This window comes from Erinaceus europaeus, chromosome 21 (assembly GCF_950295315.1).
Source record: "Erinaceus europaeus chromosome 21, mEriEur2.1, whole genome shotgun sequence".
Classification (NCBI taxonomy): Eukaryota; Metazoa; Chordata; class Mammalia; order Eulipotyphla; family Erinaceidae; genus Erinaceus; species Erinaceus europaeus.
In genome coordinates, this window is record NC_080182.1 from 29,110,176 (window position 1) to 29,136,772 (window position 26,597).

The 26,597-nt window shown below is 57.9% G+C and overlaps 1 protein-coding gene across 1 annotated transcript in view; it reads right to left on the reverse strand.

The window, feature by feature from the left end:
* Positions 1-18,974: 18,974 nt before the first annotated feature.
* The window catches only part of SLC6A11 (solute carrier family 6 member 11), a 102,523-nt gene continuing 94,900 nt past the window's right edge, over positions 18,975-26,597 (reverse strand). Inside the window, exons 9-14 of the mRNA XM_007517145.3 lie at positions 25,656-25,768; positions 23,999-24,136; positions 23,450-23,552; positions 22,838-22,938; positions 22,160-22,330; positions 18,975-20,792 (exon numbers count right to left, since the gene is read on the reverse strand). Of these exons, the coding sequence (XP_007517207.2) occupies positions 20,640-20,792; positions 22,160-22,330; positions 22,838-22,938; positions 23,450-23,552; positions 23,999-24,136; positions 25,656-25,768 (779 nt within the window). The 3' untranslated portion in view covers positions 18,975-20,639. The remainder of the gene's footprint in view (positions 20,793-22,159; positions 22,331-22,837; positions 22,939-23,449; positions 23,553-23,998; positions 24,137-25,655; positions 25,769-26,597) is intronic.

The window sequence follows — 26,597 nt, forward strand, 5'->3', positions numbered from 1 at the left end:
CAGAGGTGAGACGCATGGTGGGGAGGGTACAGTGAGGCTGGGGAGGGGAGTCAAGGCCTCGGCCAGGTTGGTGCCTTTTGGGTAGTTGGGCTGTGTCCTGGGTTGGTAGGCGGGGAGCCAGGGTGGGTGCCAGGGTAGGGGATAGGTTGCCAGAGTTGGCATGAAATGCTAGGGTGTAGGTGGGGTACCAGGAAAATGGGGTGCCAGCACGGGGGAGCCAGGACATGGCCAGGCCAGCCTGAGTGTGGGAAGCTTGTGTCAAGATACTCTGAAGTCAAAGGCAGTGTCTGCTCAAGGGGAGGGTCTCCTCCCTGGAAAGGGATTGTCACCAAACCCTTGGGGACTCCACCCCATCTCCCTGCATCCACACTTAGGGTTGCTGTCCTGCTGCAGCCCCAAGCTCTCTGGACTGTGAGAAGGCTTCCTAGGGGAGGGGGCCTGGAGCAGCCTGGATGTCCCCACAAGAGGGTCTGAGTGCAGCCCACGGGGGCAGGGGCACAGGGGACAGTGAAAGCAGGAGCTGGGGTAGAAAGGGGACATAGGGGACCCTCTCCAGGCCACCCCTGGGGGCTGCTCTGGATGGAGGTGCTCCCTGGGGGAGCAGCCATGAACAGGAGGAGGGACAGGCAGCTAAGGCTTGGGAGAGACAGTCGGGGCATTGTAGGGACCCTGTTCTATCCAGGCAGGGTCTGCCCCTGGGACTTCCACCCTCAGGGGCAGCTCTGAGGGGGGCAGTGCTGGGCTGGGGGGGGGTACCCCGTGTCCTGATGTCCCAAGCCAGCCGGTACTGAGGACAGTTTCTGCCAGGTCTGGCCATGGTTCCTCACAGCCATGGGCGGCCAGGTGGGGATGGCGTCTGCAGGCGGTGACAGATGGCCACGAATGAGGGGCAAATGGACCTGCTAAATCGTCAGCTGGGAAACTGAGCACCTCACGGCCCATCTGCCACTGGAGGGAGCGTATGCTTGGGTATGAGTGTGTGAGTTGAGGCAGGGCTGTGTGGACAGTGTGTGTGCAAACACTGCATGGGGCTTACACATACAGGCTGGGCACTCACACGTGACACACAGGCAGGCAGAGTATTCGCACAGACACACAGGCAGACAAATACACACAGGCACACACAGACACAGACAGACACAGGCACAGTCACACACATGCACACACAAACATAAAGGCACACAGAGAGACAGACAAACAGTCACACACAGACACATAGACACACAGGCAGACAAACACACACAGGCACACAGACACACACACACATGGTGAGGTTCCCTGGTGGCCACAGAATGCCATCTCCATAGGGCTGCTGACAGTGGCTCTGAGGGGCCCATCATGACCTGCTCACTCCAGCTCTGAGTCTGTGCTGGCTTCAGGGGTGGCTGGAGCAAAGGCCCCATCACCCCAGGGCACCCTGAGGCCCAGCTTCTTGCCTTCTCATCCGTCACACTTCATCCAGCTGCTTCCTCACTCACTCTCTCATTCTGTTACCTGTTCCTTCATTAAGCTGCTCAATCACTTGCTTACTTATCATTCATTCTCCCTCCCCACCTCCCAATCTCTCTGTTCCTTTACCAGAGCCCTGCTCAGTTCTGGCTGATGATGATGAAGAGGACTGAACCTAGGACTTTGGAGCCTCAAGAATGAGAGTCTCTTTGCAGAACCATTATGTTGTCTACCTCCAACCCCATTCCCTCCCTCACTCACTCACGCACTCACTCATTCATTCCACACTCTCACTCATTCATTTACTACTTTACTCACTCAAAACTTTTACATGGAAGGGCCCCCTGACCCATGTGTCAGGATCCAAGATGGATAACCAGGACACCAGGACCCCACGGCCCCAGGGCTGTGGAGGATCAGGCTGCAAGGCCCAAGACAAGGGGAATCTGGTGCTCTGGGCCCTGTGCGGAAGCTGAGCCTGTCCTGTGGGGCCCCCAGGCCCCATCATGAAGATCTGGGTAGCACTGTCACAGTTCTAAGCACCCACCACCCACCTCTGGCTCTCCCATCTCCTGCCACACCTCCTGAGAGACCACCTTTCTGGGCCAAAGGGCTGGCGGCGGAGACTGGCGGCGCCACGCAGAGGGAAATGTCACTGAGCTTCCCAGAAGGGACTGGCTAGGAGGTCTCAGGGTCAGGAGAAAGGCAGACACCTGGATACCTTCCTTAAAATTAAGAGCTTTAGGACAGCATCTGGGAAAGAGTTAAACAGTTTGTCCTGCTCATGCAGGTGACCCTGTTCTACTGTCACAGAGAGACGTATGTTGTTGCCTTGCTCCATAGTTTGACGTGAGCTTGAAGGCCTGGCTCTTCTGTTTCCTAGCTGTGGAGCATCCAGGACACAGTTTTCACGAGAACCAAGACATCTGGGGTGGGGAAGCAGAGTAGGGGGTGCTCTCCAAGCTATTCCCAGGTCTGATTTGCTGTCTGCATCTTGGGTGGTCTTGAGATGACAAGCTTGGCAGATCTGAAACTGCTCCAGGGCAGGGCATGAGAGAGCTCATCTGCAGAGCACAGGCTACCAGGGGTTGCTCCTCTCTCTGAGCTCAGGGGAGATTCAGGAGCAGTGGGGCAGAGCTGTGATGCCCCTCGCTCCTCTCCCATTCCATCTCTTCACTCTCCATCTGGAAACAAAGACAACAAAGTGAGTCTGCTGGGAGCAATAGAAGCGCTCAGGCTGGAAGCACGTGCAGAGCCCTGGCAGGGAATTAACTCGCTCCTGTCTGTCCTAACTGCAGGGGACTTTTCTGGGGGCTGGGAAATGATGTGCTGAGCTTGAAACGGCAGAAGAAAGGAAGAAAGGGAGATTGAACTAGGGCAGCGCTGACAGCCTTGTGTTTTATGTGCAGAACCAGTCATCAGGAGGGCAGGGCCAGCTGAGCCAAACAGCACGGTTCACTAAGCACCTATGCGGCCTTCAGGTCCGGGCACGGAGCTTCCGTCATGTGGATGCGCTCATCACCTTCCACTGCAGCCAGGACACTCGCTTACTCGGGGGAGCTGGACAGGAAGCCACTCTGCCACCGGCTCACCTGCCATCCTGCCCAATGCACGGCTCATAGGGAAAATACAGGAGAATTAGAGGCTGTGTGACAGCTCACTTGGCAAAATACACATCTGGTTGGGCAGGGGGCCGAGACTGGACCCCCAGAACAGCATGGGGACTCGATGGGCAGTGCCCAGGGAGCCCCATGGAGGGTGGGCAGGCTTTAGGGTCTCTCCTCTCTCAGCACCATGGACAGCACCCAGGGAGCCCCATGGAGGATGGGCAGGGCTGTGGGGTCTCTCCTCTCTCAGCACCATGTCAGCACCCAGGGAGCCCCATGGAGGATGGGCAGGGCTGTGGGGTCTCTCCTCTCTCAGCACCATGCACAGCACCCAGGGAGCCCCATGGAGGATGGGCAGGGCTGTGGAGTCTCTCCTCTCTCAGCACCATGCACAGCACCCAGGGAGCCCCATGGAGGGTGGGCAGGGCTGTGGGGTCTCTCCTCTCTCAGCACCATGCACAGCACCCAGGGAGCCCCATGGAGGATGGGCAGGGCTGGTGAACAATTTCTCCTCCCTCCCTCACCCTCTCCCTCTTCCTCTGCCTTTGACTCGGCTTTTCCCTCACCCTCTCCCTCTCCCTCTCCCTCTCCTCTCTCTCCCTCCCCACATCCCTCAGGAGAACCTGCTCTTCAGTCATAGGAAGACTCAAGAAGAAGCGCAATGTAAGGGTCTGAGACCCCCCAGTCAGCAGCCATGAGAAGTCAAAGCTTCCCCTCACCCCAGACCCAGCCTGCAAGTGATGCCTCTGACCCAGTCCTTCCATCTGGTGACAGCAATCTTGACCAGCAGTGTGACAGAGACCCTGGCCACCCTGAACCAGAGCCACCAGAGTGCCCACGTGCCACATCCTGGCCTCAGCCTCTGTCGGTGGGAGCCCTGCGCCCCTTCACACTGCTGGGCTTCAGGGAGGTAGCTCAGGACAGTCAGTACACATGCCGCCTACCTCCCTGCAGGGCATGGACGATGTTCTCCGGGTTCCCACAGAAACAGGGGTGAGCCTGATGAATGCAGGAACCAGGATTCCAACCCAGAGCACATGAGACCACTGCTGAGAGCCTGTTGCTGGAAGCCCCTGCCACTCCTGCCTTCAGCCTGGGGGCGATGTGGTCCCCTGGGGGCAGCCATCCCTGCTGCTCCCTTTACCTGATCTCCATCTGGGATGGCCCCCTCATCCAGGCAGAGCAAACGGACCATGTTTAGCCTGTGTGTACTCAGAGCTTGCACCCTGGCTCTGGGACTCACCTGCGGCAGGGTGGGTGTGGGCAGAGCCAGTTATTTTAACACTGGGAGGCCTGTCTGTCTGTCCCTCTATGAAAAGGGAGGGCTGCCCATGGTGTGTGGTAAGGGCAGATGAAGTAATCCTTCTGGCTAGGGCCTTGCACCCTTCCTGCCAGGGCTGGGCTGGCTTCCGCAGGAGGGACCCCCAGGACTACTTCTGGCCAATCTTCCCCTTCCTGAGTGCCCCTGCCTGAAGGACAGACAGACAGACAGCTCTGTGTGCAGAATTGGGGGGTGACTTTGGCAGAGGGGAGAATAGATCATACTCTACCCTTCCCCTCCCAGGCCCTCAGTGAGTGCTTACATCCTGGAATGACCCCTTTCCTTCCCTGACCCAGCCTCTTTGGGGGGCAGGGCGCAGAGGGATGAGAGGGGGAGGGACAGCTCTGTGAACTGAAAAGATTTTTTTTTTTTGCTGAGAACATGCTTTCCCAGCAGGTGTTCAGTAAATACACATCAGAGGCTTGGCAGGCAGCCAGGCTGGGCCAGGCTGAGCAGAAAGCAGCTCCCTGCCTGACTCCTGCCATGCCCACCACCCCTGCCCCTCTGAGCTGCTGTCCCCAACCCCCTGGGCCTGGCCTGGCCACCCCAGAGACACCAGCACTCGGTTCACAGCCCAGCTTGGGAAGGAATGTTGGCTCCATGAAGCCCTGAGTATGCTAATTCTCTGGCAGATTTTTTTCTGTTTTTTTTTTCCACGGGAAACAGTTATTACCTCCCGCTCCACAGCTTTGAGCTCCATTAGCAGTCACAGCCACCAGCATCAGAGCACTGATTAGTTCCCCAAATGGCGGGGGGGGGGGGGGCATGGGCACACCGGGAGGCAACCCTGGCTCCTCCTGCAGTGGATGGAGGGCTTGGTGATGCCCAGAGAGCGGGGCACAGGGAGGCGAGGCTGCAGCCTGGGGTGGGGGGCATGGAGGTGCAGTGGAGGAGCAGTGGGGAGGGGGCCCTGTCTGGGGTGCTGCAGCTACCCCCTCATACCCACAGTACCCACCATGCCTCTCTCCATGGTGCTGAAACACCAGGACGCACATCTCAGACTTCTGGGGACCTGGCTGCCTGTGGCCCCCTCTGGCATATTTAATATCTCTCTCTCTCTCTCTCTCTCTCTCTCTCTCTCTCCCTCCCTCCCTCTTTCCTGTTTATCTCCTGATAAGCAGCCCTGCTATTTTTTTATAGCCATGAGCACTGGGGCCCGTGACTTATTAATAATTCGCAGCAGTCCCTTCATGTACCTTTGACAGTTCCGAAATGCTTCTGACAGGTGCACGCTTATTTCTGTCTCCCAAAGACGTGTGTGTGGGAGAGGGATCCACATGACCTTAGCTGACTCCCCTTAGGGGGGTGTGGCTGCTTCTAGGTGGTAGGTGCTCTTGGGAGAGGCCTGACAGAGGGACAGCATTGAGGGAGGGGGTTCTTGAGCAGAAGGGAGGGAATCTGGTCCAGGCCTTCTGGTCTCCACCTGCACAATGCTGGTTTGAGCCCAGCCCCTGCTTTATCTGCCACATTCGTCAAAGTCCTTCCCTGCCTTTTTTTTTTTTGCCTCCAGGGTTATCGCTGGGGCTAGATGCCTCCACTACAAATCCACTGCTCCTGGTGGCCATTTTTTCCATTTTATTGGACAGGCCAGAGAGAAATTGAGAGAGGAGGGGGGAGGTAGAGAGGGGGAGAGATGAAGAGACACCTGTAGACCTGCTTCACCTCTTGTGAAACTTTCCCCCTGCAGGTGGGGAGCAGGGGCTTTGAACCCAGCTCTTTGCTCAGGTCCTTGCATTTAGAACTATGTGCACTTACTGGGTGTGCCACTGCTTTCCCCCTTTTTAAATTATCTGTTTATTTTGTATGTGATAAGCAGTGTCTCCCCTGAGAGGGAAAGAGAATCCAGAACAACACAGGTGCAGAGCTGGGCAGGCAAGTCCTGTACTCTACCCCACTGAGCTATCTCCTCGACCTCACTGCTTGACTCTGACGACAGCTCAGCTGCCAGTGGTGCCAGGGACCGAACTTGAGCCCCATCACAAGCAAGTCCTATGTGCCACCACTGGGCTGTCTCCTAGGGCCTAGACACCTTGCTGGATGTGTTCAGGGGTGCCGGGTTAGCCTGAGGGTGCTTCTTCCTGGGCACGTGATCTCTAGGTTGTAGAGAACTCGGCCAGAGCCAACCTAGGGTGCAGTTTACTCAGCGATGTGGAAGAGGAACCAGGAACTCTCGTGGCTGAGCAGGAACGCAATGGAATGCCTTTATTGATCTGCCTTTATATCTTCCAAGGCAGAAGTGGCCAGAAAAAGGAACTGGGCAGGAGAGTGAGTGGAGAGAAGGAAAAAAGCGTGAATTCCATCTGAGCAGTGGGGATTAAACCAGTGCCCTGCAGGCAGGGCAGGTCTCCAGCTGTCGTGAAGGTTCTAACCAGTGGGGATTGAACCAATGCCCTGCAGGCAGAGTGGGTCTCAGGCAAAACAATGATTATGTAAATAGACCACAGCGTTAAGCAATGGAGCAGGGGGAGCTGGTGTAATGCCCAACATAGGGGCCCATGGAGTGGTCAGGATGTGGGGGACACAGGAGCCCTCTCATGACACAGACTGCAGGGCTGGCTTTGGAACTGTTCCCCAGCCCATACCACCTGACCACCCTGCTGCCCAGTCCCCTACACTGCCCATGCAGGTGGCAGGCCCTTCTGGAACATTCCAAATGAATCACAGAGCCCACCCTGTGCTCCAGTCCTGTACCAGCTCCTCTCCATACCTACACAACATGGGAAAAGGGGTCAAAGGTGTCCCAAGGGGAGCAGTGATATAACCGACAGCCAGGCTGGGGGGGGGGATCTGGGTGCAGAGGGGTAGAGGCAGGAGCCAAGGAACTGGGTTAGCACCCAGGGCAGCCTGACCCACTTTGGGGGCATCTTTCTTCTCCCCAGGCTTCTTCTCTGGGTGTCTAGCCCTGTCCACTGGGGCTGGGGCAGTAGGCTGGTCTCCATCCTCCTCCCCACAGGGGCTGGGGGGCCCTGGGAGCTGTCTGCTGGAACTGGTGCAGACCTGCCCCCCCAGCACGGCCCTCAGAACGGGAGCCCTGGTTTGGTGTTCTTTATCTGAGCACCCACAAAAGGATGTACCCCAAATTTACTGTGAAGACTGCTTCCTTGCTCTAAGAGTCTACTGTGAGCTGGGGGTGCCAGGTACTCCACAAGGCTCCCTGCAGACATGGTTCCTTTGCTCTGACTCAATCTCCCCACTGCAGATGGGGATGGGGAGCACAGAGAGGCTCAGCCACCAGCCTGGGGACACACAGCCATGCTGCCAGGAATGGAGCCAGGGGATGTCTGCTTCCAGAGCCCTCAGCCCCCCTCCATCCTATGCTGTTCTGGGGCTCACTGGGTCTCACCTCCCCCCAGCCTGGGGAAACTGGATAGAAACCCATTGGGGCTTCTGAGGAACCTGGATACTCAAATTCTCTGGAAGTTTCTGAGCAGGGAGGAGGCTCCCTTTCTAGGTGGGACCTATGCTGAGTGTGGAAGGGAAGTCCAGGACCAGGGGCCAGTGTCCCTCTGTCCCCCAGACACAGGGGCCAGGGAACACAGTGGCAGAACCCTCTGAACTGTGAGCCCCCCTGAGAGCACACAGGAATCTGTGTGGGCAACCTGGGGTGGGGGGCGGGAGGCAGGGATGGCTGTACATGCAGCTGTGGTCCCAGCAGCCCCCCAGCGCCCTCCTCTAGCCCCGTCAGTCTCCAGCTGTGAGAGGCACTCATGGGTTCCCCATGCCCGCAGAGGTGTCTGGGCCAGGTATGTAGCAGACTCCAATAACCACAGCACAACTCCAGGCTGAAGCTGGCCCAGTTCCACTGTCTCCCTTGCTCTGTCCTGTTCTCCCCCACCACCCCAGACCCCTTCCAGGTCCCCCCTTATTTATTTATGGATGAGCATCTGGTAACATCTGGGCACCTGTGCTCAGCCAGGGAGACTGGCTTCTAGAAGGTGCTCCTAGCAGGTACTCAGCAAAGCTGCATTCACCAGCAAGCTGACACTCCCTCCTGGGGGTCTTACAGCCTGGAAATACACAGCCACTCTTGGGGGTATCTTATAGCCAGGCTCCCCGCTGGTGTCTCCCAAGCTGTGTGGGAAATGGCAGCCCTGGAGAGGTCCTCAAGCCCAGCAGCACACAGAGAGAGGAGGGCCAGCAGGGCCAGCAGGGGTGGGTGGGGGCTGGGGCACCCCCCCAAGACCCTGAGTCCCTTCCTGCAGGTGGGCCATGCCACCAGGCCCAGAGCCCAGCAGAGCTGACCAGGAGGAACACCCATGCCTGACCATGCCTGACCCCTGCCACACTGTCCTCTCAGCCTTGGGGTGTCCATGGGCCCACTTCCTTGACCGTGCTCCTGCCCCCCCCCCCCAGGTCCTGGGCTCTCCTAACCCATGCAGACTTCTGTGCTCATTGGCCAAGGGACATTCTGAGATGAGAAGACCCAGAAACAGCAGGGGGCTTCAGGAGGAAGATAGAATCCCAGAGATCTCCCCAGAGATAGTCTTCCAGTGTTCACATGTGTGTGAGTATATGTGCAAGTGTGTGTGTGTGTGTGTGTGTGTGTGTGTGTGTGTGTGCATGTGTGCTGTGCAGAGGGTGGATTGGGGAGCTCCACCCCCACCTGTGGGTGCTCTGAACTATGGAGCCCTAGCTCCTGAGCCCTTATTTTACAGAAAGGAGCACTGAAGGCGGGGAGGTGGAGGTGACCTGCTAAGGTCACAGGATCAGCAGGCTACACCCAGGCTCCTGACTGTGTTCAGTACTTAGGCCACCAGAGCACCTGCTCCAGGAGTAACAACCCAGCAAGCAGGGAGTTGCAACCATCAGCCCATCCATCCATCCTCCCATCCATCCATCCTCCCATCTATCCATCCATCCATCCATCCATCCATCCATCCATCCTCCCATCCATCTATCCATCCATCTTCCCACACATCCATCCTCCCATCATCCATCCTCCAATCCATCCATCCTCCCATCCATCCATCCATCCATCCTCCCATCCATCTGCCCATCCATCCATCATCCATCCATCCATCCATCCATCCATCCTCCCATCCATCTGCCCATCCATCCATCATCCATCCATCCATCCATCCATCCATCCATCCATCCATCCATTCATCCTCCCATCCATTCATCTGCCCATCCATCCATCTGCCCATCCATCCATCCATCCATCCATCCATCCATCCATCCATCCATCCTCCCATCCATCCATCCACCCATCTATCCATCCATCCATCCATCCTCCCATCCATCCATCCATCCATCCATCCATCCATCCATCCATCCATCCATCCATCCATCCTCCCATCCATCCATCCATCCATCCATCCATCCATCCTCCCATCCATCCATCCATCCATCCATCCATCCACCCCTCCCTCCCCTATCATCATCATGATGTCCACTTCCTTGTGTGGGGGGTGGCGGGGGGGCTAGGCCATCCCTCAGCAGAGAAGGGGCCAGGTTCCTGGTGGAGGGAACACAGGTGGGACAGTTGAGGGAGAAGAGGCTGCAGACCCCAGGCCTGGGCTCAACCAGGGAAGCTCAGGTTTATCTCAGCAGTTGCTGGGCCACCCTGTCCCTCCCAGCTGGACACCTGTTCCCAGGCTCAGCCTTCTCCCTTGCCCACATCCAGGACCCTGTGACTTTGGGCCTCTACCTCTCATGTCCCCTCATGCTCAGACCTCTTTGCAGGACAAGCAGCTGCCCCCAGGGAAGGCTCTTGGGCCCCAGCCATGGAGGAAACAGACCAGCAGGGGCAGGAAGGGACCTGGACTCTGAGGGCCACCCCTGCCTGGCATCTTGCACCCCCCCCCCCTCACCAATTCTGCTTCCTGAGGCTCAGAGAGATAGAGGTGCGGGCCTTGTCATATGGCTGGACCTGCAGAACTCAGCCTGGAGGGGGCTCAGCTCAGCCTGGAGGGGGACTCAGCTCAGCCTGGAGGGGGACTCAGCTCAGCCTGGAGGGGACTCAGCTCAGCCTGGAGGGGACTCAGCTCAGCCTGGAGAGGACTCAGCTCAGCCTGGAGAGGACTCAACTCAGCCTGGAGGGGGACTCAGCTCAGCCTGGAGAGGACTCAGCTCAGCCTGGAGGGGGTTCAGCTCAGCCTGGAGGGGGTTCAGCTCAGCCTGGAGAGGACTCAGCTCAGCCTGGAGGGGGTTCAGCTCAGCCTGGAGAGGACTCAGCTCAGCCTGGAGAGGACTCAGCTCAGCCTGGAGGGGACTCAGCTCAGCCTGGAGGGGGCTCAGCTCAGCCTGGAGGGGGTTCAGCTCAGCCTGGAGAGGACTCAGCTCAGCCTGGAGAGGACTCAGCTCAGCCTGGAGGGGACTCAGCTCAGCCTGGAAAGGACTCAGCTCAGCCTGGAGAGGACTCAGCTCAGCCTGGAGGAGGCTGAGCTCAGCCTGGAGAGGACTCAGTTCAGCCTGGAGAGGATTCAGCTCAGCCTGGAGGGGGCTCAGCACCCAGTTTGGTTTCCCAGCTCAGATGCTCTAGTGTGAGACTGGGCTAACCCTCTCTCCTGACCTGGTCTGGGGCATGCCTGAGGCCAGAGTCTCTGAGCTGGCCTTGGGACCCTGCCACCAACTTCCCCTGAAGCACAGAGCCAGCTGCCACCCCTACAGGTCCCCTCCCTCCTCCAGGAGCCTGTTGCTTAGTAACGTGGAGTTGGTAAGGCCTGTAGAATCCAGGCTTCTCATCCAGCCATCCCAGAGGGGGCCAGCCCTGGTCCAAGGAGAGAGACTGCTTTGGGGCCTGCAGTCCTGTCAGACCCTGAGACACTGTGGACTCAGCTAGCAGCCTCCTCAGCTTGGTTTCTGCTTTTTCCCTTCAGATGAGGCGCCAGGGTCGAGCCCAGGGCCTCCAGCATGCAGTGCAGGGCCTCCAGGCCTAATACTTTCATTTTTCAAATAAAGACTTTAAATATCTTAGTTTATTGTTTATTTATTTATTTACTTTTTTTTTACACGCCTCCATGATTATCCCTGGGGCTTGGTGGCTGCACTAGGAAGCCATTGCTCCTGGAGGTCATTTTTCCATTTTGTTGTTGTTATTGTTATTGCTGTTGTTGTTGTTGGACAGGATAGAGAAATAGAGGGAGGACTGGAAGACAGAGAGGGGGAAAGATAGACACCAACAGACCTGCTTAACCGCCTGTGAAGCAAGTCCCCTGCAGGTGGGGAGCCAGGGACTCAAACCAGGATCCTTACTCCGGTCCTTGCGCTTTGTGCCATGTGTGCTCAACCTGCCGCGCTACCACCCAGCCCCCATTTATTTGTTTGTAATGAAAGACAGAGGAGGGAGAGAGAGAGGGAGAGGGCGAGGGAGAAGGAGAGACATCAGATCCCTACTGAGCCCTGGCTGATGGTGGTGCTGGGGATTGAACCTGGGACCTCAGAGTCTCAGGCAGGAGAGTCTTTTGCAGACCTCTGCACTGTCTCACCAGCCCCCTATTTATTCATTTATTTGTCACATGGGGGTCTTGCACATGCTCAGTCTGCTCAGGGACTCTTTAGATGGAGAGAGAAACTGGGGAGGCACCAAAACACCAGATCTTCCCCCAGTGCTATTGCGCCTCCACATGGTGTGCATGGGGGCTTGGACCTGAGGTGTATGCATCACCAGGCAGGCACCCTCCCAGCTGAACTATCTCACCAGTCCCTTAATTCTTATTTCACACACACACACACACACACACACACACACACACACACACACACTGCAAACGAAAGCCAGCAAACCTTCCCCATGACCCATGCTGTGGAGGGCTAGGAGGATGGGGGCGTGAGGGGGACTTTGATGGCCTTCATTCTACATCCCCTCCCTCTGCGGCTCCATGTAAAGTGTCAGGCTCTGGCTTTGGGATCACCCCAACCCAGAAGCTGAGCCCAAGTTGTTGTCCCTAAGTCCCCTGTGTGGGGTGCTGAGTGAGATCTGTCAGTAACTGGAGTCCCCATGGGGCTCCGGGGGAGGCAGGAAGCTGCCCCCCTTCAGGGGTGGAGATCGGGGTCAGGTGACACATCTGGGGTTCCACAGCCAGGGAGTAGCAGAGGCAGGATTTGAACCCAGGTTTACATGGCTGGAAACTCCAGCCAAGGCTTCCCTGGGTCACCCTCTGCTCTGAGTCCTCCTCTTACCCAGCCCAGCCACCCCCTCACCCCCAGGTCACTGGGTGCTGCACCAGGGCATGGTGACAATGGAGTCTATCCCCCAGCAGTCCCCCCAGAGGGGGGGACTTTGATGATAACGATGTCCCCAGGAGCCTGTTTCTGTCTCTGCAGAGACACTTGCCTGCTGGGACTGGCTCCCTGGGGTGGCATGTCTCTGGGCCCCACTGGCCAGCTGGGCAGTAGTGTGGAACACCTGTCACACTGTCCTCTCCCTGTGTCCTGGAGCAGGTGTGTGACCTGGTTCTGTCTGGACAGCCCCCCTGCGGCTTCCTCCTCCCCCAGGCTGGTCACCCAGATGGACTGCACACTCAGCGCACGGTCAAAGCCGGCACTCAGCAGAGCCCCGGGCAGCGGGCAGGTGCTCCTGGGGGGGGAGGCACGAGGCATCTTGGGCTCAGCCCCCCAGCAAGGGCAGCCTCAAGTACAGGGTGGGGGTGGGTGAGAGCCTGAGTGCCTGTGTGTGGGGGTGAGTGCATGTGTATATAGTGTGTATCTGTGGACATGTGAACGGGTGTGGACATGTGTACTTTGCAGTGCACGTGTGTTCATATGTGCGAGTCTGCGCTCACATGGCTGTGTGTGCATATGTACAAGGGTTCCTGGATGGGTGCCAGGATCTCGGTGTGCTCAGTGTAGCACACACGTGCGTGTGTATCTGCGTACACGTGCCACAACACACACCTTGTGTGCACATGCACACATGTGTGCAGGTGTGATAATATGTGTGTGAATATTTGGTCATGCCTCCCTCTGTGTGTGCATACATCTTGGTATGCATACATGCATGTAGGCACACTGCATGTGTGCATGCACACACGTGTGTGATGCCATGCATGCATGTGTGTGGATCCCTGTGTGTGCATGCCCCTCTGCTTGCACACATGCAGCTTCTATGCACCTGCCCAGGTGTGCACATGAATCTGTGTGCATGCATGGACATGCATTGTCCACATGTGTGCCTGCGTGTGCTTCTGCATGTGTGTGTGCATGTGTGTGCATGTGTGTGCGTGCATCCCCAACAGTGTGGCTCCAGCCATGTCTCAGGCTGGGCCATGTCCCTTGCTCAAGGTCCCAGAGGTCACACGGGAGGTGTGTTCCCATGTGTGCCCACGGACGTCTTTCTGTCTGCACGTATGTGCACTCTGTGGGCACCGGGGGCAGGAGCTGTTTTCAAGAGCCCCCCCCCAAATCCCAGGTCGACCCCCCACTCATCTGCTGGCAGAGCCTTTCCCCCCACCCTGTCTCTGGGCTGGTCCTGCTCTGAGGTCACTCCCATGCCAGGGTGCGTGACCTGTGCTTATCTGTGTCCCTGTGTGAATGGTGGCCCGTGTGTGTCCCAGTGGCAGTGGGCCTGTGTCGGGGTGCAGAGCCGTGCGCCCAAGCTGGGGGGACAGGGAGGGGGCCTGATCGCAGGCCTAATCAGGGCAATCAGGGCTCATCAGTGCTCTGGAAATAGTGTTGGTGGGTGGGAATGTACCGCCATCAGAGTGGGTGTCTGATGCCTGCCCGCTGCAGCTTTGTCCTCTGCTCTGTGCCCGCTGCGGGGAGGACACCCATGGGCTGCAGCTGCCCGCTGGGCAGAGGAGGCAGGTTTGGTCAGCTGGGCAGGTCTGGTCGCTGGCCACCCCCTCTCCCTGGTGCACAGGTGGGGTGGCTCCTGCAGAGGTGCTGGGGTCCCTGCCTGTGTCCCTGCACTGTGACTGCACTGGCTGGGGATCGTGACCCTGTTGTAATGGGAGGCCGACTGGTGAGGACGGGGTGCCCTCAGGCCCAAGGAGGCTCCTACAGGGAGCCAGCACCCGGGGGACTAAGAGGGATGGGGGTGTGCGAGCTCAAGGGGGACAAGGGACTTGCTTGGGGTCCGCTAGTGATAGTCCCAGGGGGAACATCAACTGTTCAGATCCCTTGGGAGGTACCAGAGGGCCCCACTGAAACTTCTTCAAAGGCTTGCTTCTACCACTTCCACCAGGAAGCCTTCCCTGCCCACCCTGAGCTGCCACCCCTTCTCTTTTGTGGGGTTTTTGTGAGTCGCATCACTCCTTCTCTGCAGGTCACCCCCATTTATATTTGTCACTGGGGAGAGTTGGGGGCAGGCCAGGTGGGGGACCACCATAGGGGGCCCAGTCCCGGGCAGTGCTAGTGGGGGTCAGGGCAAGTGGATTCAAGAGATTTTCAGGAGTGAGTACTAGTGGCTGGTTGTGAGCTGGGAGACTCACAGTCCACAGGGCCCCAAGTCCACAGGGCCCAGATTCTATGAGACCCACAGTCCACAGACCCAGAATCTGCAGACCCAGAGTCCACGGGACCCATAGTCCATAGGGCCCAGAGTCCACAGGACCCACAGTCCACAGACCCACAGTCCACAGGACCCATAGTCCACAGACCCAGAATCTGCATACCCAGAGTCCACGGGACCCACAGTCCACAGGGCCTAGAGTCCACAGGACCCACAGTCCACAGACCCAGAATCTGTAGACCCAGAGTCTATGGGACCCACAGTCCACAGGGCCCACAAATCACAGGCCCCAGAGTCTAAAGGCCCAGTGTCCACAGGGCCCACAGTCCATGGGACCCACAGTCCAAAGGACCCAGAGTCCACTAACCAAGAATCCACAGACTTAGAGTCCACGGGACTCAGAATCCACAGGACCCACAGTCCACAGACCAAGATTCCACAGACCCAGAATCCACAGGCCCAGAGTCCACAGACCCAGAATCCACAGGCCCAGAGTCCACAGACCCAGAATCCATAGGCCCAGAGTCCACATGGCTCAGAATCCATGGGCCTACAGTCCACAGACTCAGCGTCCACAGACCCAGAATCCACAGGACCCACAGTCCACAGACCCAGAGCCCACAGGCCCAGAGTCCACAGGGCCCAGAATCCATAGGGCCCAGAGTCCATGGGCCTCACAGTCCACAGGACCCACAAGTCACAGACCCCAGAGTCCACAGATCCACAGTCCACGGGGCCCCTCATCTATGAGCCCCTCACCCCCGGGCTCAACTCTTGGAACCAAAGGGGTTCAAGGTCCTGAAGACTCCCCACCCCAGACCTCCTCGCAGGTCCATCAGGAAGGGTCTGTGTGCTTGTGGCCTTGGTCACACTTGGTAGCAGCCGCAGGTCCCTGGACCCAGAGACACTGGACTGTCACTCCAGCTTGTCCCCTCCAGCTCTGGGGCTGGGGCAGCTGTGACTGGAGCTGCTCTCCAGTGAGAGTCAGAATGCCAGCCCATCCCTGGTGGTCTAGTGATTAAGATTCAGCACTCTCACTCAGAATGCCAGCCCGAGGGTGACCAGCTGAGGTGATGGGGGGGAGCTCAGGTAGCTTCCAGCATGGAGCAGACCATCACCATCCATGCTTCTCCCAATCCACGGGCCCTGCTGGGTTCATCTACTGTCATGAAGATGATGGTGCAGCTTCACAGGGCTGGAGAGGCCTAGGCAGGGTGGGCTCCTACTTCCTCACACAGCTAGCTCCCTTGCCTGTAACTCTGGAAGGCCACTAGCTGCCTCTGTTGCCATCCCTGCCTAGCTCCATACCCTCCTCCCCCAACCACCGCCACAAGGAGCTGGACGCGGGGGCGGGGGGGCACGGACTTTATTTGGGGTCAGCACAGCCTGGCCCGGCCCAGCGCGGAGAGGAAGCTGCCATCTCTTTTGAGTCTGTAAGGGTTGATGTGTATTCTGTGCAGACGGGGTCATGGACGCGGGACACGGGTGGGCGTCTCCACACCGCCAGGCCCAACAGGCAGCTCCCTGATTATTCTGACTTATTTTTAAAATTGCCTCCAGTATTATCGCTGGGGCTTGGTGCCAGGACTACTAGTCCACCGCTTCTGGCAGTCATCTTTCCCTTTTTAAATTTTTCTATTATACTTGACAGGACAGAAATTGACAGAAAAGGAGACAGAGAGGGAGAGAGAAAGAGAGACACCTGCAGCCCTGCTTCACCACTTGTGATGCATCCCTGCTGCAGGTGGGGAGCAGGGGCTTGAACCCAGGTCCTTGTGCTTGGTGATATGTGTGCTTAACCAGGTGTGCCCTGCCCAGCCTCCCTCTCCCCCCAAGGCCTCACACGTGTGATTCCACTGCTGTGCACAGACTTCTGTCCATTTACTTCCAGATAGAAGGAGACAGAGCGAAACAGAGAGGAGAGCCACGTTCCGCCATTCCCGGAGTCTCCTCTGTGCCTGCATGGTGCTCCCATGTGGTGCTGGGGTTCAGACTTGGGTCTTCCTGCTGGGTGGTGTGAGCACTGTCTCCCGGCACATACAAGAGCCAGTTCTTACTCCCACTGCCCTCCCCACCCTGAGGGCACACCCTGCCCAGTTTCTCATGTGTGTGGAGGGGCGGCAGGTTCGGGTGTTTGCTCACAGCACCTGGCCTGGGAGTTCTGAGGACAGGGCCAGGAACATGCCCACAAAGAGACCCCACTCAGAGGGGGCAGCAGATGAGGCCAGCACTGGCGGTCGGGAGGACTTAGCTCCGAAGGGTGCTGGGTGCCAGGTCTCACTGTTGCTTGACAGAGGGACTAGTGGTCCCATATCTGCAGCCCTCGGTGGAGTGAGCCGGCTCTTGGCTCTCAGGCGCATGGTCCCCTCCTGGCCACAGGGAAGATGCTGCCTCCGCGGGCTGAGCACCAGGCTGAGCCGAGCCGCAGAGCCACAGCCGGCCAGTAGGGGGTCCCGGTGCACCTAGGCTCTGGGTGCTGTGAGCCTGTGTGCTGAGTCTGCCCACAGGGATGCCTCCGGTGGGTGCGCGAGGCAGTCTTTGAAGGTGGGGGGTGGGAGGGCAAGGGTGATGAGGGCAGGAGGTCCTGGGGTTCCCTGGAGCGACTGGGGTGTCCCAGAGCAGGAGGCTTCGGTGCTGGGTGCCCCCCTTGAGCAGGGCCACAACTCAGAGGGTGAGAGTGGCTGGGACCCGGCAGAAGCCTGGTCGCCCTTGAGGCTGTGTACTCAGTGACTGGGCAGAGGGGCTCACAGGAAGACAGGAACAAAGCAAACAAGGAACTAACGAAGCAGGAGCCAGGGGCCGGGCACGGGCACACCCTGGTGAATGCATGTGCTGCCACACACAAAGACCTGGGTTCAAGCCCCCAGTCCCCACCTGCAGGTGGCAAGCTTCATGAGCAGTGAAGCAGGTCTTCAGGTGTCTCTCTGTCTATCTCTCTCCCTTCCCTCTCAATTTCTCTCTGTCCTATTAAATAAAATGAGAAGGAAAACAGAAGAAAGAAAGAGACAGAGAGAGAGAGACAGAGAGAGAGAGAGATGGAGAGAAAGAAAGAAAGGAAAGGAGGGATGGAGGGGGAAGAGAGGTAGAAAGAAAGAGCATCCGGGAGCAGCGGGTTTGCAGTGCCAGCACCAACCCCACGATAACCCTGGTGGCAATACAAATAAAAAAAGAAACTAACTTCTCTGGGGTGTGTGCGGGGGGTGTTCAGGTCCTGAAGCATGATGGCAGAGGAGGACCTAGTGGTGGTCAGAGTGTCCTGTGTCACTGGGAAATGTGACACATGTGTCAGCTACTGTATTTCACTGTCGACTAAACCATTCATCCCTAAGGGAAAAAATTTAAAGTAAAACAACAAAATAAAATAAAATAACCGGGGGCCAGGTGGTGGTACACAGGGTCAAGCGCACATAGTATGAAGCGCAAGCACTCGTGCAAGAATCCGGATTCATTCTATTTTATTATTGTTTTGCCTCCAGGGTTTTCACTGGGGCTCAGTGCCAGCACTACTAATCCACTGCTCCTGTGGCCATTTTTTCCACTTTATAGGATAGGATGGGGAGAAACTGAGAGAGGAGGGGGAGACAGAGAGGGAGAGAGAAAGACAGAGACACCTGCAGCCCTGCCTCCCCGCCTGTGAAGCGAGTCCTCATCCCTCTACACACACACACAGGTGGGGACTGGAGTCTTGAACCCCGGATCTTTGCATGGGCCCTTGAGTTTAGGGCTATGCGCACTTACCTGGTGTGCCGCCACTTGGCCTCCTTTCCCTCCCTCTCTTTCTCCCTTTCCTTTTCTCTTTCTCTCTTTCTTTCCAACAGGGTTATCACTGGGGCTTGGCACCGGCACTATGAATCCACTATTCCTGGTGGCCACTTTCCCCCTTTTTTCTATTTTTATTTGACAGGACAGGGAGAAGCTGAAAGAGGAGAGGAAGACAGAGAGGGAGAGAGACAGAGAGACACCTGCAGACCTGCTGTGCTGCTTGAGAAGTGTTCCCTCTGCAGGTGGAGAGCGGGGGCTCGGACCTAGGTCCTCAGTCATGGCAGTGTGTGCTCCCACCAGCCTGGCCTGTGGGCCTGTTTCTGGCCTAGGGGTCTGGAGTCCGGGGGGAACAGGCCAGTGGGGACACTGAGGGGACAGCACCACATCACCAGTCCACCCCCTGCCCCGCCCCCCCCCCGCCCCCCCGCAGAGACGCCAGAGGCAGACCGTATAACCTGCTCCTTTAATCAGGCTAGCCCAGAGAGTGCCCTCCCTGTCAGTATCAAAAGTCATGTGGCGGGCAGCCCCCACCCCACAGCCCCCGCCCTGCCCCAGAGTTGCCCCGGAACTAGTAGGAAATTACAAAAACCCAAAGGACATGGGCCTGGTGCCCTGCCCATGAGTAGTGTTAAGTGCTGAGTGTTAAGTGCTCCTGTACAGTGTGGCTGTCCCTGGCATGTGGCCTGGCTGTGAGGGCTGGGGGGCGGGGGTGAGGGGGGACCAGTAGCAGCAGTGGCCCCTCCTGGGACCTGTGGGGAGAAAAGCAGACGAGGATGGACAAGCTGGGCCCCCAGCCAACCGAGGCCAGAGAGACTGGGGACAGAGGAAGGCCGGGCCCCTGAAAAGGCCAAAGGCTGGGTGTGTACAAGGGGATCTACACACACACACATACACACAGCAAGCTCAGGCTTCAAACAGGGGCTGGCCAGGGCAGAGAAGCTGGGAGTTCAGAACTTTGAAGTGAACCACATCTATGGTATTTCCACCAAGTAAAATTGGGGAACATGAGAGAGAGAGAGAGAGAGAGAGAGAGAAAGAGAGAGAGAGAGAGAGATAAAGATAAAGATATGAAGAATGCACCTTTCCTATCCCCCACCCCCAACCAGAATCCAAGGCAGAGGCTTGGCAGCATATCCAATTACAAAACAAGTGAGATCCAGTCAAGAGGGCTGGAGCAGTGGCAGCCTCCCTGCACACCTGAAGCTGACACTGGAGGGAGGACTAGGAGTCCAGGTCCTCCTCCCTACTGTAGGGCTGGGGCTTAGCCCCCTGACAAGATGGGCTGGCATCTGCCCAGTGAAGGGTAAGGAAGCCTAGAAAGCTCTGCTGGTGCCAGGAAGATGGGGATGGGCATTGAGAGGTAGTGGGGTGATGGGAGAGACAGAAGGGTGGGAGACAGTGGGGCAAGGGCAGAAGTGATAGGGGAATGGGAGTGGGGACCCAGGCTCGGGCCCATGCGGGGATTACCCCCACAGGAGGCTGGCCAAGTTGCTCTGTGCAGCCTTGCTCCTGTGCCCAGCTGGGGGCAGAATGGGCAGCCATGAACATAGAGGCTGTTGGCTCACCACACAGCAGCCATCTCCCCTGAACAAATGGGCAGAGCAGGGGGGGGGGGACAGGAGGCTGCCAGCCCCCCAGGTGGGTGTGACCTTGGAGGACGTGAGACTAGAGCTCTGGGGATCCCACTAGGCCATCACCCGAGGGGGCAGGGATAACCACTGAGGTCTCCCCATCAGGGAGGGACACTGAGGTGGGGGGGCAAAGGGTCACCGGCCTCCCAGGAACCTTGCTCCTCTCTGACCCAGACCCCCTGTCTGCACACCCAGAAGCTGGAGAGGGGGGGCCACACGGGGGAACGGGGTGGCAGGAGGGGCACCTTCAGTGACCAAGACAGGCTCAGGCCAGAGCCTGGAAGGCTGGTTCATGGGCTGAGCGAGGAGGGCCTCCCCAGACCCCCTCCCCCGAGGGAGAGGTGTCACTAACCACTGGGAAGCGCTATCTCGTGGGCATGTGACATCGGGGATGGCAGTGGGAAGCCAGGGGACCGTGCAGTTAGCTGGTTAATGACCTGGGCACCGCGGTGGGGGGGCACTAGCTGAGGGGAGGCTCAGAAGTGTGTCTCCTTCTCTGTGATGGCCGCCACAGTGCCGTCGCCCTTCAGTTTGGCTTCACAGTCATTGACGGTCAGTGTCCGCGGGCTAGCCCCCAGCTTGCCCCGCATCTTGAGGTCTGGGCTGGGGATGGTCAGCTTCCGCAGCTTCTGCAGGTGGGGAGGGGTGGGGGGGAGGCCTCGAACCTGGTCCAGGGGCAACCTTGCCCTGGTTTCCCCTGCTGGGAAGTGGGGCCCAGGCAGGATCCTGTCCTGAGTGCTCAGTCTTGGGGCTGAGGGGAGGGAGCAGGAGGGCTGCACCTGGGTCACAGTGGGTGGGCGCTGTTCCTCCCCTCCCCCCCCACCCCCCCACCCCCCCGTATAGCATGCAGCCCCCCTGGGCCACCCACGGGGTGGGCAACAGGGCCCCTGCCCTGAGCACCAGCCTTCCCCTGGGGAGAGGAGGCAGCAGTGCTGGGAGGGTCTCTGGGCGCTGAAGAGATTGTGCACACTCAGACTCACACTCACAGACTCACACTCTTAAACACATTCACACTCAGTCTCACACTCATGCCCACACACACATTCACAATCACATGTACAGGAGGTATGGACATAAACCAAGAAAATATGCACTCAAACTCACAGTCATTCACACACACACACACACACACACACACACACACACACACACACATACTTGCTCACCCCCACACACACACTTGCTCATACACTCACACACAGACTCACACACACACACTCACACTCTCACACACATTCACATACATACACACACACACACTCACACACACATCCACATCCACACTCACACACACACACACACACTCACACACACATCCACACTCACACACACACACACACACACACACACACACACACTCGATCACACTCTCACACAGATACTCTTACACACACACTAACACATCCACACTCACACATCCACATTCACACACACTCACTCACTCTCACTCACACACACACACACATCCACACTCACACACATTCACTCACACTCACATACACTCTCACATACTCACACACACACATCCACACTCACACACATTCACTCACACTCACACACACACACACTCTCACTCACACACACACATCCACACTCACACACATTCACTCACACTCACACACACACACACTCTCACATACTCACACACACACATCCACACACATTTGCTCACACTCTCACACACACACTCTCACATCCACACTCACACACACACACATCCACACTCACACACATTTGCTCACACTCTCACACACACACTCTCACATCCACACTCACACACACATCCACACTCACACACATTCGCTCACACACTCTCTTTCTGCTGTGCACTCCCAGCTGTGCCATCAGGCCAGTGCCACAGGCTCTGAGCCTCAGACTCCCCTCCCGGTGAAGGCAGACACAGTCGCCCAGGGAGCCGAGAGGGACCACAGTGCCAGCACCTGGGTGGGACCCCTGACCCATAGCCCAGCCAAGCAGCACGGGCGTGGACCCTCACCTCGAGCAGCGGGCCGGGCATGCTCCAGAGCTGCAGGCAGGCCCAGAGAGGGATGCACAGCATGGAGGAGAGCGCCATGAGCCAGCCGATGCCATAGCCCCAGGCTGGGTAGGTGTACACGTTGTTGTACTTGAGCGGCTTGTACTTGACCAGGAAGAAGATGAAGATGCTCTGCGGACACACACGGGTCCAGCACTGCCTGGCAGGACCCCAGCCTCCCCCTGCTCAGGGCACCCCCACCCCAGTTTTTATTTAATTAATTTATCTATTTTGTATATTAACACCATTCCTGCCACCAAAGGTCTGTGTCGTTGTCCGCCCCACCCCCAGTGAAGCTGACCATCTATCTACCCTCTCCCCAGGGTTTTTACTTTGGTGCCCTACTCCAAACTCAGTCAGATCCTGCTTTGAGTTTCCCTTTCTGTTCTTCTTTCTCAACTTCTGTTTCTGAGTGGGATCATCCGGTACTCTCTGTCTTTGTCTTTCTGACTTAGCTCACTGAACATAATTCCTTCTAGCTCCATCCAAGATGGACCAGAGAAGGTGGGTTCATTGTTCTTAAAATATTTTATTTTTTAACTTAAAATTCTCAACAGATTTAAAGGTAAACACAGGTGAGTTTGAGCCTGTGTGGTCTCAGCTAGCTACAGACTGTATTGTAGGTAGAGGGGGGCTTACCGCACAGATCCCGGGGGTCACAACCTTCCAGCACCACTTGATGAGTGACAGAGGGCGGTAGCCAATCATGTCCTCAATGTTGTCATAGAAACGGTTGCTTCCTGTACGGGAAAGCAGAATGGGGCAAAGCCCCCAGGACTTTGGTGCCAGATTCATTGGCCAGGCCTTGGACATCTGCCCCCCAGAGGGATAAGGAATGCTGAGTGGCACTGGGGGACATGCCAGCTGTTTAAACATATCTGGGACATGGGGACAGACATCTGGAGAAGGTAGCTCATTTGAAGGGGGCCTGCAGAAGTGCTGAGTCCCAGCCAGGCCACAGCAAGGGGCATCCACAAGCACAGGGGTTGTGCCCCTCCCTGCTAGTGGCCTTGGGGACATGTGGCCCAGGAGGGCAGCTCTGTGTGGCAGTTCTGCTCCTGTGTCCTTCTTCCTGGAGATGGGGCATCGCCTCCTTCTACAGTTGGGAAAAAAGAATCAGGGCAGGGAGACCCAGCTGAGGGGTTCCCTCACCAGGAGGGTAGGGGTGTAGACTCCCTGCAGGGAAGGCTGAGGCTACCAGGTGAGAGGGCACAGAGCCTAGGACCCACATGCCAGGCACCTGTCACTCACCATACACCCAGCCGATGCAAACACACTCAAAGATGGCTACGAACAGCAGACACATTCCGCTGGCCGCATAGGAGTCAAAGAGCTGAAAGATGTACATGCCGCCCTGCGGGTACAGGGGAGAAGGGACAAAGGGATGAGGGCGGGTCAGCCAGGGACATGGGGCTCCCTGGGTGCTGTGCATGGTGCACAGAGAGGAGAGACCCCACAGCCCTGCCCACCCCCCATGGGGCTCCCTGGGTGCTGTGCATGGAGCTGAGAGAGGAGAGACCCCACAGCCCTGCCCACCCCCCATGGGGCTCCCTGGGTACTGTGCATGGTGCTCAGAGAGGAGAGACCACACAGCCCTGCCCACCCCCCATGGGGCTCCCTGGGTGCTGTGCATGGTGCTCAGAGAGGAGAGACCCCACAGCCCTGCCCAGCCTCCATGGGGCTCCCTGGGTGCTGTGCTTGGTGCTGAGAGAGGAGAGACCCCACCCCCCACAGGGCTCCCTGGGTGCTGTGCTGTGTCCCATACTCACCTCTTCAGAAGCACCAGGCACCCCCCCTCACCTCGGTCAGCATCACCAGGCCCAGGAAGTAGGACACCACCGACAGCGCCAGGATGAGAAGCTCGCGTCGATAGCCCCTCCGGAAGATCTTCGGGTACATGTCCACAACAGCCGTCACCAGGCTCTCCACACACACGAACTGGGGGTGAAGGAACAGGAAAAAGCTGCTCTCTCTTCGCCCAGAACACGGGGACCTGAGCTCTCAAGGCCTGTGCTCTGTTGCTGAGCTGGCTGCTCAGAACCTCCCCTGCATCCCGCTGCTCCAGGGGCAAGAGCAATGGGGACCCCACAACCAAGGGTCCCCCTCCAGCCACAGGAAAGATCACCCAGGCTCAGAGATGGCAAAGACACCCACACTCAAGACATTGGAGGAGAGGGCATGGCTGGGATGCAGGGGTGTCCACACACCAACCTCACACAGCTGCTCCTCCCCCCGCACCACTGCCCCTCTCCATCCCCTCCCAGCTCCTCTCTGCCCCTCCTCATCCCCTCCCTGCCCCATCCCTGGCTGGCAGCCTCTTTGTCCCCCAGGACTTCAGTCACACCTCTGCTCACCCAGCCCCAATAGCCCTGCACACCAGCACTCCTCCCAGCACTGAGCCTAGCCTCCCCAACCCTAGGCTGAGCCCTGAGACCTGTGGGGGACATCCCCTGTGCCCTGTCATGAACACTGTTACCCAGCAGACAGGGGTTGGGCTGTGGGACCCCACCTGCTGACCCTATGTGCCCACTGCTGACTCTGTGTCCACCCTTTGCACCCCATCCCAAACCAGCTCCAGGAAGCAGGGGGTCCCCATCTCACACAGGGACCAGTGGCTCTGGGGGCTAGGGGCTCCCCACCCCAGCACCTCCAGTCCAGTAAGGCTGGCTGCACGTCCTTCAGAGCTCCCCACAGGGACAAGGACCCCCCACTCCCACAGCTCCCCCAGAGAGGCAGGCTGGAGCCCATATGCATTCTCCATCTGTTTAGTGGGGCCACAACAGTGACACTGACAGGCACTGAGCCCAGCCCAGGACCATTGTGAAATGCAGGGGTGAGGAGGGGGCCTCAGCCACCTGCCCTCTGTCCCTGTCACTCAACCCTCCCCAGAGAGCTCCCCCCCCCCCCGCCCCAGCTCCTGGTGACAGTGCAGCAGAATCAGCCACAGAAACACCTGGTGTTCTGGCTCTGAGGAGAGATCACACTGTTGGGTCACCTGCCCACCCACCACAGGCTTGGGGATGAGTGATGGCAAAAGACCACAGGGTAGGGGGGAAGGGCAGCAGCCACTCTGAGCCCTGGGCAGAGGATAAAAGTCACTGCTTTGTCCGGAGACCCTGGGCTGTGTGTGTGTGTGTGTGTGTGTGTGTGTTGGGGGGGGGGGGTTGGTGCACAGGACAAGAGGTAGAAGAAAAGTCCCAGATTCTCATCAGAACCAAGGCAGGGGTACTGCAGGCAGGGTGCAGTGAGGGGGGCCTGTAGCCCTGCAGCCCAGGCAGGACACTGGGATGGGGACACACAGGTGGTGGCCCCGGGGTGCCAGGCCGACTGCCTGCTCTGAGTCCTTTGTGTGCTGCCCCCCTGTGCTCTGGCAGAGAGGAACATTCCAGAACACCCCCCCACAGTCAAGAATGTTGGGGGGAACCACCTGCCTGGAGGGCCAGGGGGAGCCCCTTACCTGACTGTCCAGGCCCAGAAAGATGAGCATCATGAAGAAGAGGGTGGCCCACAGCGGAGACAGCGGCATCATGGTGACGGCTTTGGGGTAGGCGATGAAGGCCAGGCCGGGGCCTACACAGGGGGAGGTGGGGCGGGGATCATGGCCCACCCAAGGAGGGGTGCTTTCTGTGTTTCTCCCCCCAGAGAAGGCAAGGGACATGCTTGCCTTCACCACCTCCCCCCACCCCCCCACCCTCAGCCACTTTTCAGACACCTAGACCACAGCACTGAGAGCTTCTTCCAGCACCACAGCACTTCCCATGTGGTACCAGGGCTCAAACCTGGGCCACAAGCTGACAAGCATGGGAGACAGTCATGGGGCTGCTAGCTAGGGCCCTGAGCTAGTGGCCGGGCTCTGCACCACCCAGTGCAAACAACACTGCCCGGAGGTTCCGGCCCCCACTCGCTGAGCTCTGAGCTCGCAGTGCACGTGGCTCACTTGCTAGTCTCTGGGTGCCACCCACCGGACGTGACTCCTTTGGGTGCTGTCTGAGACAGCACGGCTGTTCCAGGAGTCTGAGTCGCTGAAACACTCGCCTTATCCTTCAGCCCTGCAAGGTGGCCTTTCCCTCTACTTCCAGCTTCCCTTGCATAAACAAGCAAATGCATTTTCTTTTTCTTACCTTAATTGTTTTTTTAAGATTTTATTTATTTATGAGAAAGATAGGAGGAGAGAGAAAGAGCCAGACATCACTCTGGTACATGTGCTGCCAGGGATTGAACTCGTGACCTCATGATTGAAAGTCCAAAGCCTTATCACTGTGCCACCTCCTGGACCACAATTTTTTTATTATCTTTATTTATTTACTGGATAGAGACTTGCAGAAATTGAGAGGGAAGAGGGTGATAGAGGAGAGACAGAGAGACACATGCAGCCCTGCTTCACCACTCACAGTTTTGC